Genomic DNA, 12,121 nt, shown 5'->3' with positions numbered 1-12,121 from the left:
TAGGCCCCACCCAAAAGCAAATATTTTTTTATTTTAATTACTTTTAAAAAAATTATATTGTAGAGTATAAAATAAAACTTGATAAAATACAAAATAAATAAATAAATAAATTATATTGTAGAGTATAAAAATTGTAACATATTAAAATAGTATGTAACAATTACACAAAACTTGATAACATTGCGATTGTTTAGGTAGGGTTTTTTCTTTTGTATCATTTCTTTTTTTTTTTTTTAAATCTTATTAATAATTTATAATTTTAAATAGTTAGAATTTCATCAAATTCAATGTATTTGTATATATTTCTTTTTAAGTTCTCATGTATTTAGATGGCCTAGAAGTATAGAACTATAAGATACTTTTTTTTCTTTCAAAACAAAAATCCGGTTTTCACAAGCTATATATGGAATTGTGAGATGTGATATGTTATGCTTTAGAGAAATGTATTTATGATGTTGCCCATAAATGTTAATTTAAATTTATTACATAAAATGAAGGGAAGAATTGGACCTCTTTGGTAGGAAATTAAATATGACAGACAAATTGACGTCACTGAATTTTCTTAATTTGATTTCAACTTTCGAGCGTGTCATGTTTTCTTTCTTTCTTTTAAAAATGAAAATTTAATGTTTTCTTTCTCAATGATTAATTTTGAAAAATGTTAGTGTTTCAATTTCTACTATAAATTTTTGAATTGTCAAAAATGTTATTTTGAAATTGTAGTGGAAAACGTGGCCATATTCATCCCACTAAGCTAGCCATTTGTTTGCTTAAAAAGGAGGAAAAAAAAATAGCCATTTGTTTTCCTCATGCTCCTGCATTTTTTGTCGTAAATAATGGTAAGGCCAATTTGGTAGCAAAAATAATTCAAATGGTACATATGTTTCCCGTGAAAGTGCTTTTCGATTTACTCGAGGGAAATAATTCTAAACTTTTTCAAAATAATAATTCCAACAAAATTATTTAGCACTATTACCAATCAAGATTTTTTTCGTCAAAAAAAGAAAAAACAAAAACAAACAAGATGTCTTTAACATATATACGCCACTTGATCATGCACTATATATTTTTCCGTTTTCATTCATATTTAATTTGTAGTACTTTTTTTTTCTTAAATACAACGTTTTGTAGTAATTGTTCTTGTTATTTTAAATGTACAACTATATGGTTTAATTTAATCATTTAAAATGCAGAACTAATATGTATTAAGGGTCATCTCTATATTGTTCTCATGAATTCTAAGTTTAAAGAGTCTTTGGCTTTGACATTTCTATTTTTTTTTTCTTTTGTTTTAATCAAATAACGATATAAATATAAAGCCATAACTTGAGTTATGTATGTGAGAGAAAAATACAATAATAAAAAAATTAAATTTAAATTTTTGTGAGAATTTATAACGATAAAATTTGAGTTGTGAAATGAACAAAACTATATTTTTTATAAATCTCCTATTAGGATCAATTCACAAAGATTGACTGCAATACCTCACTGCAAGTTGAATCCATTGTAATTTGAAAGTTTTAATCTTAATTATAGAACAATAAGAACGATTTTTATATAGTAATTGACTGAGATTCCATCTTTATCAAAATTAGTTAGTGTTTTTTTTTTTTTGCTAGAATATCAAAATTAGGTATTTAGGTGTTAGGAAATGGTCCTTGCAATACTTTTTTTTTTTTTTTGAAAAAAACTTGGGACGCCCTTGCAATACTTTTATGCATATGCTTGCCCACATAAAAAATAAAAAAGTTAAAAAAAAAAAAAACAGAAGATAGGACCATACAGCAATATCTCAAAAGGGAAAAGAATTAACAGCAATAATTCACCCCCAAAAGAAAGAATTAACAGCAGTAAGCACTGCACGGATATCAGACAATGTTTTTTTTTTTTTTTTCTTTTCTTTTCTTTTCTTTTTTTTAAAGTTGATTTAATTTATTTATTTGTGTCGGCTATAATTAATTTGTTGACCTTTTTAGTGGCTCATAAGAGTCTCTTTCATTTCAAGGCCACCAACAGACTGCAGAAGGTATGACTAGGTTCAAATGTTCAATTTCCCAATATGGTTTATCATTATTTATATAAACCGACTATTTTTTCGTAATAAACTCTAAAGACTCGTTCATTTTATCAATTTAAATTTTATTACAGTAAAAAATTTTCAGAAACAGTCACATTTAATTTTTTTTGTTACAGTAAAAAGTTCTCACATAAAGTCACATCTCAACTTGAATTAAAAACTCAAATTGGAGAACTAAATGGGCCCTAAAATTGTACTTGAGAGATGCAAAGAACAGTAGCCCTACTCAAATTGGGATCATTAATCCTACATAGGAAGGACCTTTTAATACTTATATATACATACAGCTATACACGTGTATATATTTATTTGCTTGGACCATATTTGAAAGGATTTTTTTCTTCCAAAATCACATTTGTGTGCAATTTGTGATTACATTTCCCACATCCCAAGAAAAAGATGTCCTTACTGTTAGCTAGAAAAAAAATGTCGATCTTGGTCAATTTAAATATGTAATTTCTCTCATAAGACAAAAAAAAAATAAACCGGTGGTATTCTTTATTTTCAGCCATCACATCTATACTAAAAATTATTTATTTTATATATATTTAATATGATATAATTTTAATTAAATTTAATGATAAATTTGAATTTATCAGTAGAAAAGCTCTATAAGAAAAAAAAAAGCCCAAATAAAAATAAAAAAAAAAAAGAAAGAAAGAAAATGAGGTGTGAAATGCATCATATTTAGCATCTCACAAACTTGGAGGAAATGACAAAGTGGGGTTATCCAAAAGAGAGGTTTTAAGCTTCCTTCATGGGGGAAAAGTTTTATAACGTCTCTTTAATGATACACCATGATGATTAATAGAGCCAAAAAAAGTTGGTGGCTTGCATTAGTACGTGAAGACATGCTCCATAAATTTAAAGTCTTTTTAACAAAGTTGTATGGCCAAACTGGCATCAAGGTGTGCATATAAAAAGTGCTAAATGATATGATATACATGAAAAAATCACCTTGGTCTCTCTCTCTCTCTCTCTCTCTCTCTCTCTCTCTCTCTCTCTCTCTCTCTCTCTCTCTCTATTCCATATTTTTCAAATAAAATGTCCATTATGTGTAAACTTGCTTGGCCACACGAAACACATAAGTTACTGTGTTATTGACTTATTATATAACAAAAATTGTACTTGATTACTTGTAAACCTTGGTTTACTCCTTGATTTAACAAATAAGAGAGTTACATCTTTTAAATTTTAATCCTCTACGTTTTAGAGATATTTACGATAGGTCTTGAAAAAATAAACTAAGGGTGTTATTTATAATAAAAAATGTGTTGTATATTTTTTTCAAATTTAATATAACCATATCTAACAATTAGAAATATGTACTATCGATAGCAGACCTACTATATAAGTGGACCTTACTTTTTAGGCACAAAACATTTGATTCTCTACAATCAAGAGCTTTTGAGACTTTCCGCAAGTCCACTATTGTTTATGTATGGTGCCATAAAATTTTCCTGAAAATATATACCACTTTCTGAAGACTTGCTCTCATATGTGCAAAGGCTTTTGGGAAGAAGGAAAAATGTGAACATAGTTGGTAGCATCAAGCATGGCCTAGTTAAGAAGGTGACTCTCCAACAAAAAAGTAGGGTTTTCTTTATTGGTCAAGGGTATCAATATTGCAACCCATTTTATTTTCTCTTCCAATCCAAACAATTAATCATATTAAATGCTCATAAACTCATTCATCATATAAAGTTTTCATGGAATCAGCCTAATTCATTTCACCAATTTGAGTTTTTAGTTTTAGATTTTTACAGTAAAAATCTCTCAGAAAATATCACATATAACTTTTTTACTACAATTAAAATTTTTTAAAAAATATCACATCTTAATTCGAATTAAAAACTCAAATCTGCGAAGCAAACGAGACTTTCTACTCCAGCTCTACCAATGTTTCTTTTTTCTTCCTTTTTGTTTTCAAACAAAGGAAGGTGACTTACTTTCTCTCTCCCCTCTACTTCTTGCCTTAATTAATGTCAGGTAACTAACTCCTAACTTATGTTAACCTAACTCTCAACTATATCTAATTAAGAGTCAGAAAGAGTACATCAGAGATTTTGCATCAGAGTAGAATTAATTTTAGTACTAATAATCCGTACGATTTTAATCATGTCTCGTTACATCAGAGATTTTGCATCAGATTTTGCAAATAATTTTTTCTTAGAGTGAGTCCAAATAAAAATTAGACCCAAACATTGATGGACTGATCTGCACAGTTACTAAGGGAGATAAGAGCTCTTTTATGTTTTTTTATTGCTAATTGAAAAAAAAAAAATGGTTAGTAATAATGGTCGTGTACCCAAATAACTACGAGATATAGATTTCACCACAAAGTCAATAGTCCATGTATTCCATTTATAATGGCGATAATAACTTGGACCTAAAACCATATCAAGAACAAGTAATCTTGCCAACCACGTGGTGGTTGGTTATTAAGCGTGCGATTAGAAAATGAGTTCAAACTAATCTAATTTTCTCTCACAAAAAAATTTAATTTAAAAAATTTTACTATAGTGTTTTCTCTCACAAAATTTGAACTTTAATTCAAACTAGCGATTGGTATATGGATCCAAAATCATAATTCTGGATTCTGGTTCAGAATAAGTATTTGATTTAGATGATTTTAAATCATGATCCAATTTTGTTTGGTTGGGGGATTCGTACTCCGATTTGAATCATGGTTCGTGATTCGCTACAGTATTTTCTCTTACAAAAAATACACGTAAATAAAAAATGGTTCTAATCTCATGATTCTAATTCATGAACCAAACGTCTAGGTGATTCAAACTCCTGATTCTGAATCATGATTTGAACCCAAAATTATGAATTATAGTTCTAATTTCAGAATCATGATAAAAATCACACTGATTTGAATCTTTATACCAAACGAACCATACCCATCTTCCAAACAGACTCTTACACTCTCGTGTAGGAATTTTCTTTGATGTTGTGTTTTTTCAGGCAATACAACTAGGCTTTTTCCAGAAAGACATGATGTAGGGCTATAAGCAACTGCCTTACAGTGTGTTTGGTAGGACGGAAGAGAGAGAGAGAAGAAAATAGAAAAAGGCTTTTATAGAGAAAAATGAAATTTTAAGTTATTTGGTAGAAAGAAAATTTGGAAGGAAGGAAAATGAAAATCTATGAGACCCACTAATTTTTAATCCTTTCAACTTTGGAAAGAAAAGATAAGAAAAAAAATTTGACAAAAAAATAAAATGTAAAATAACAATTTTAACCTTCACCATTTATTATATTTTTATTTGTGTTGAGATATTGTTGTAAAATGTCTTAAATTTGACATTTTATTTTCACTTTTTTTCTCTTCTACCAAATAACATGAGAAAAAACCATTTTACTTTCTTCATCTAGACATTTTATTTCTCTTTCCTTCCTCTTTTCTATCCATCCTACCAAACATAGTCTTGACTCGGTGGGAAAGACCATGGAATACATAATACAACCAAGCTTGCATAGGAGAATCTCCATTCCAAAGCAATACCTTTGACAGATTTCTTTCCATTACAGCGAACTTTCTAGACAAGAAGATTACAATTTTGTTTTCAAAGAGAAAGCAAAAGGATTGAGAGATATCACCCACAGCAGCCTAAAATATCCATGTATTTGTAACTATAATAGGTGTAGAAGTATCAACAAGCAGCTTGGCAGCCTAAAATATCCATGTTTGTGTTATCGTTTCCGGCCTGAAACTGTTTTCTTCACGGCTCCCACCGAGACTAGAAATTCATCAAGGGATGACAAAGTCTTCATGTCATCTGGTGGGAAGTAACTTGCGGCCTTTCCCATTAGCGATGTGAAGAGAAGAGACAGCGTTGGACGAGTTATGTAACTCTCACCCAACAAGTCATCCAGAAACGCAAATGCAGCTAAGAAAGTAGACCTATTTGCATTGATTGGAGCAGCAAAATGAGCAGGGATTATTCTCTTGAACCTCCAGTCCCGTGTGATTCTATCAATCCAATCCCTCACCTGAATTTCCAAGTAGAAATCGAACACATTGCTTTAGAATCAGTCATAAAACTAAAAAGCTTAAAATTTTCTGTTCAAAACAGTCCAGTACTATTTCACTAGAAGTAATTCTTAATTACACGTTTCAACATGTTCTTGTCATCAAGAATCAGAAGCAGAGAAAGCAAATGTCTAGAAGTCAACAAAATGCATCGATTGCGCATAAAATCTTTCTAGTATGTTTACCTTTTCAGGAACTTTACTAAAGACCAGAGTCTTCACAATTGGTGAAACAATCAGCTTCTGAGACATCTGAGCAAAGGTAGCATTGGGTTCCAACAGATTTGATGGACCAAGAAATAAGATTTGGAGAACCATTCTTTCCCACCCTGTATCCAAAAAATAACCGTATTCATTCACAATGGAACGTAGACATACATTATCCCTCTCTAAATGCATTATCATTGTAATGAAATTTACTCGCAAATAGTTTTTCAGTGGAGCTTGAAATAAAGGACCGACCTTTTTGACGGTTCATCTTGTTGTCAACTACTGGTTCATTGGGGACTTCTTTTCCTTTACTTAGAATTTTCACAGCCAAACCATTCTTTGCAGATGCCAACAACGATTCTTTGCTTATACACTCGGGTGGCTTCCTTGGAACAAAAATTACTGCATCTGTTATGAGTAGTGTTCTCGACGGCTTATGATAGAAAGCTACCTCCACATATGGTCCAATACCTGAACAAGAAAAATCAAACAAAGGGTTATTTTTTCTGATAAGTTAATCACCAATGAAATAACAAAACACTAGTGCTTTCATAATTATATATGCAGTTCGTATACCAACTTCTGGCGAGCTTAGAACTTTCTGCTCAATCTCATCAGCCCATGGGCTGGACAAGTCTTCATCTTTTAGCGTTTTAGAACGAAAGATCCCGAAAAACTCCAATGGTAAGTTCAATGGCCAACTCCACTGCCTTGGTGCCACCCAAACCTGAGCCCGAGGGAACTTTCTAGAAAACGGGCCCACAAAAATTTTGTGTTCATAAGCAAATGTAGGCAGGACAATGTATTCTACTGGAGCTCCTAGCTCTTTCACAAGCTGGCAAGAGAGCAAATTACTCATAAGAAAATGTTCACAGAATCATATAGTTACCATTAAATACTATAAGCAGAATTTGACACTGCAGGTTGCAAAACAAATAAACATCAACAAGAAGAAAAAAAAAAAAAGGTAAAGGGTCAGTTTTGGATTGCTTTCGCGTTCCCAAAAGTGATTATTAAAAATATTTCAACAACTGGCTATTTTGGTAAACTTGTTTCTATTTAGATTGTTTTAAAATTTTGTAGTCATAAAATAACAACTTTTACAAGCAATCTGTCTGGCAAATGATTCTAAAAGTGATTGGCACAAAATTCAACCTCTCTTCAAAGTAATTTTGAGAAGCAGAAAGCAGAATCCAATTTCTTTAAAAAAGCACAACAATACCAACCGGCCTTCAAATTGGAAAACAAAATGGGACCTGAATGCATTCCTTGGTTGGAGCAATGGGTGCGTGGATCCACAGTCCGCCGGATTTGAGTTTGATGACCGTCATTCTAATGTTTGTTGAGACACTGCTGAAGCCCAATGCTTGCTCTTGCTCAAGCAACCATATACAGCCTTTCACAGCCTAAGAGCGTATAGAATGAATGGATTAATGCATAAGTTGACGTAACAAATTTGTATGCTCTCAAAGGTACCTCAGTTCTCACTATAAAAAGAGAGAACTTTGTGAACATGATTCCTTGAACAAATAGACCATTGGTTCAAATAGCACAAAAGAAAGGAAAAATTACCAAACCAAAACTTAAACAAATAATAAAAGAATTATAAAAAAAAAAAGTTATAATTCAGAAGAACAAATGGTAAGTTTTAAGGTAAACGAAGCTAACCTCAGTCCTAATAGTGCGTCTTCTGAGGAAGGGACCAAGAGGGAAAGGGAAGCCTGTAATGTTGAAGTAGAATGTGCCTCCATTGCTGCTGCTGCTGTTAGTATTTGTGATGTTGGCATTTGCTGAAGCAGCGACGACCAAACTGAGGCCATCTCCGCTCTTGTTTCTTGCTCTCGGCTGTACACACAGGCCCTTCAATTTCAACGACCCACCAAAGAAACTACAACTTGGGTCTCTCCGAACTACTACTGGGTTCTGCAAAATGGTCGATTTTGCTGAGGAAAAGGCAATTGTTGCAACCATTTTTTTAGAAGCGTTTTGTTCTTAGCCAGACAGACCACTGGACAGAGGGAAGTGGGTACATAGCAGAATCTTAAGATCGAAAATTCCAGGATGTGTTTTTGACACGTGGAGGCCTACTTGGCTTTGTCTGTGCATGGATTTTCCTGGATTTTAGATTTATTGTGGCCGCTAGGACAAGTGTAAAAAAGAAGGATGTGGAGAGAAATGGCAAAGCGGAGAACTTTCTAGAACCAAGATTCCTTAATCCATTGATTTATAAATTTTCGAAATACATATTTTCTATAGGGAATTTTAAAAACAAATAGCCAAATACTGTATTACGGACGCGGCGAAAATTGCATTTACTCTACGCTTTGTCTTTAGTTTTGCGCTTGCGAAAAAGGGTTGCTGAATTTAGCATAGAACTGTTTAAGAAGAATGGTTAGTTGGAGTGCTCATTTCAAGAACTTTACTTCCCCCCAAAAAAAAAAAAAAAAAAAAAAAAAAAAAAAAAAAAGAAAAGTGCTCGTTCGGAGACCTGTGAAAGCTCCGTCCGCCATCAATGGATTATCCATAGTTCACGAAATTACACCTTCTAGGTGTCTCATACACATTAAGCACCAACTGCTTTGCCTAATCAATGGAAATTAAAACACCACATAAACTACATGATTAAAGTCATCATTACAAACTGCTCTTTATAATCAGTCATCATTTCAATATAGATAACAAGACTGACAGATACGCTGAGAAGATCGTCCTCTACGTATACTATTATCCAAGTTATTTTCCATTACCTTTAGGCAAAATCATCTGGAATTTTGTTACAAAACAAGCATAGAACTAGTATAATATATGTCTTATCCACAGAAGTATCCACCTCTTAATTAATAGAAACAAGAAGGTGAGCTTATAATATGACAACCCATATATTGACTACCTAGTGAATTCACATCAAATCATCTGAATATCCGCAGAAACCTTTTTTTTTTTTTTTTGCCAACTTTGCAGAATTCATGAACCTGACACGCAGCATCTACCTTCTGCAGGAGGTCAAATGATTGGAAGAAGCATACAACAGAAGTGGTATTCACATCAGATGAATTTGCATGGAAGATTGTGGAAACTTAGAAGCCTGGAAAGTCGTCGAATTGCATACTACTGGGGCTAAGGATGAGCTATCATGTAGGAGGAACTTCTATTCACATTGCTTGCGAACTCAGAGGCAAATGGCATCTCAGGTGATGATTTCTCTCACGAGCCAGTCCAAACTAGGATATGCAAAGTACAATATGAGAAACGACGGAAGGGCAAACAAAACTGTGACGAGTATGTACAAAGCCAGTATCGCTGCACTTGCTGGAATAGCATATATGATGATTAGAAGGAATATCACAACCAACGGAAACTTGGCCGTCAAATGAGCGAAGAAAAGCAGTGATTTCTTAAGGGAAGAATTTAGTCTCTCCAAACTGAGGTAATTACTGAGATGGACACGCTCGTTTGATCTTGATGGCTCGGAATGGCGTACATGGTGTCCCCTCCTAAGATTACTACCACTGCTTATTTGACAGGCCATGGATGTACTGCCATTTACAGACCAGGAAGGATGATGATCTTCAGATTGGGAAGAATGGGTCTTAACTCGATCGCCATTCATGCTCTCAACCATCCAGAGAAGAAAGTAGTTCTTGTGGGGGAATTTAAGGTTTCCCCTGTAAACCAGACGGAAGGATAAAAGATTGCACCATGGGCAGGAGATAAAGAGTGGGAGCTGGATTGGTAGAGTGGGGAACTTCACAACTGCCCATTGCAATCCCAGAATGCAATTTTTACAAAGGGTATGGCCACACCATAAAACATAGGGCACGTTCTCGACAAGGTTGAAGGATTCACAGCATATGGGGCATTCTAATCCTTCTTCTCTGCCAACCACAGAAGAAACCTCGTCATCCGAACATTCAGAAGCGGTTTGTGCCGGCTTCTGAGGATCCTTTTTCAATCCGACGCTTCCAGCTATGCAACTGGATGCAAAATTCCACATTTCGACAACACCGTTTGAGCGACTACAGGCTCACCTCCACATGCTAAATTCAACAAAGTAGTATCTCATAAAGAACCTATTGAAGACTGAACCACGCCTCGAGCTATTGCAAAATATACAAACATCCAACCGCACCCAGATACATCAAAGTTTCTACTGAAAAGTAAATTTGTTGGGTATTAAACTATCTGGCATTCAGCATTGTACAATATGAGCAGGGAAAGGAAAAAAATAAAAAAACAACTAATGAAAAGCAAACACACTGTTACTTTCCTAAAACATAATAAAAAAAGTACATGCTTTAAGCACCATAGTTAACACTTAACAAATACACAATCGCATTGCAAGGAAGAGCATCACTTTCTACGGGTTTTACACTATACTACAAAAATTATCTCGGAATTTGCATCTTTGAGTGTTATATTGTAGAAATAATGTCTGCCCTTCGTCATTTATTAGTGATAATCAAGAGGCAATTTATGATAGTTAGCCATTAAGACATAAAGATTATTAGTACTAAAAACAATAACAATGATGATCATAAAAATCTTTCAGATTCATTTCATAGATAGCCCTGATTGTGACTCAATTTCACAGAACAATGATAAAACCACGTCCATAAAATCCTACAGAAGATTGCAAACTCAAAGAATCCAATTAACAATAAGAGGATTGGCAACAAAAACATATAATAAAAAAGAAATCAATAGTAATTAAAAAATGGGAATACCAATTAAATGCACCGAGAAGAAATCGGGCATGTTAAGGAACAATCTTGATCTTGACCCAGAATACGAGCAATTCGGATCAATTTCTTGAGACACAACCAAGGAAATTAAATAACAGAAAAATCCTAAAAACGAGAAAGAAGCTCAAAATCAAACAAATGCAATGGCGAATTAGAATCAGAAGAAGAACCTTACGGATGTTTAAGACTGAGATCGATTTCGGAGCGATGAGAATTCCGCTCTGAAAATCGAAAGAGAGAGAGAGAACTTGGCAATCTCTCTTCTCTCGCCCGCGGTGAGACTGCGAGAAGAGCTTAAGCTCTGATGAGAGTCTCTGAAGAGAACCCTCGAATAGATTTTTTTTTCCTGGATTTGATTATTTGACCTTTTTGTTTTGTTTTTAATTGTAGAAAAAAAAAAAAACAACAACAACAACAAAAAGACAAAGATGCAACGGTGTGGGCCACTATCTCAAAGGCAGTTAAGGCCAAGTGGCTATGTTGAATTATGGGAGAAAGAGAAAAATGAATTAAAATTAATAGTTAATAGTTTACATAAGTTAATAAATATATTAAATTATTGTTTTTGTTTATAATTTGTTTGGTTATGAACTATAATTTAACAAGTTATTGTTTATAATATATCTGCTTATGAACTATAACTTGACAAGTTTATCCATAATTTATCTGATTATAAATCATAACTTGACAAATTATGACCTATTAATTTCTATAACTAAAAAATGGCCTATAAACTTTCTTAAGTTTTTCATATTAGCCTATTTTCTACTATTTTCCTTAAATTATTTACATATAATGAATGAATATATAAATCACAATGTATGCAAATCATAATAATGAATGAATATATGCAAATCTTTTTCATATTAGCCTATTTTCTACTATTTTCCTTAAATTATTTACATATGTAGCTATAAAAAAACAAGCCGTGGGATACAAAAATGTCATAAATTGAATATAATTTATTACATGTGTCCATTAATAATTTATGTAGATTTTCCATTCCAAACAATCTTGTGGAGAGGGTCAAACCAAAGAAATCACAAGTGATAAT

General features: G+C 32.9%; 2 protein-coding genes across 5 annotated transcripts; both read right to left on the bottom strand.

Annotated features, from left to right (window-relative positions):
* Positions 1-5,475: 5,475 nt before the first annotated feature.
* LOC21403848 lies at positions 5,476-8,372 on the bottom strand. The gene is made up of 6 exons (XM_010091286.2): positions 7,994-8,372; positions 7,582-7,731; positions 6,902-7,160; positions 6,578-6,796; positions 6,302-6,444; positions 5,476-6,076 (listed from the first exon to the last, which is right to left on the bottom strand). The coding sequence occupies exons 1-6, from the start codon at positions 8,294-8,296 to the stop codon at positions 5,777-5,779; spliced, it is 1,374 nt and encodes a 457-aa protein (XP_010089588.1). The 5' UTR covers positions 8,297-8,372; the 3' UTR covers positions 5,476-5,776.
* Positions 8,373-8,802: 430 nt separating this feature from the next.
* LOC21403847 lies at positions 8,803-11,418 on the bottom strand. Of its 4 annotated transcripts, none has more exons than XM_024161140.1 (2): positions 11,238-11,418; positions 8,803-10,475 (listed from the first exon to the last, which is right to left on the bottom strand). In XM_024161140.1, exon 2 carries the CDS (start codon positions 10,317-10,319, stop codon positions 9,513-9,515), a length of 807 nt encoding a protein of 268 aa, XP_024016908.1. In that variant the 5' UTR covers positions 10,320-10,475; positions 11,238-11,418; the 3' UTR covers positions 8,803-9,512. The 4 variants fall into 4 exon arrangements, with proteins under 4 accessions (XP_024016908.1, XP_024016906.1, XP_024016907.1 ...); XM_024161138.1 differs by having other exon boundaries at positions 8,803-10,472; XM_024161139.1 differs by having other exon boundaries at positions 11,243-11,418.
* Positions 11,419-12,121: the final 703 nt, after the last annotated feature.

The sequence above is a fragment of the Morus notabilis genome, unplaced genomic scaffold (assembly GCF_000414095.1).
Source record: "Morus notabilis unplaced genomic scaffold, ASM41409v2 Scaffold241, whole genome shotgun sequence".
NCBI classification, from domain to species: Eukaryota; Viridiplantae; Streptophyta; class Magnoliopsida; order Rosales; family Moraceae; genus Morus; species Morus notabilis.
Note: the sequence above shows the minus strand (reverse complement) of the source record. Positions and strands in the feature narration are given on the sequence as shown.

Bases quoted from the DNA above. Each gene is read 5' to 3' on its own strand.
- LOC21403847 (XM_024161140.1), bottom strand. From the start codon at position 10,319: ATGTGGAATTTTGCATCCAGTTGCATAGCTGGAAGCGTCGGATTGAAA.
- LOC21403848 (XM_010091286.2), bottom strand. From the start codon at position 8,296: ATGGTTGCAACAATTGCCTTTTCCTCAGCAAAATCGACCATTTTGCAG. The intron at 7,732-7,993 runs GTTAGCTTCGTT...ATACGCTCTTAG, and splicing joins GACGCACTATTAGGACTGAG to GCTGTGAAAGGCTGTATATG. The intron at 6,797-6,901 runs GTATACGAACTG...TTTCTTGTTCAG, and splicing joins TCTAAGCTCGCCAGAAGTTG to GTATTGGACCATATGTGGAG.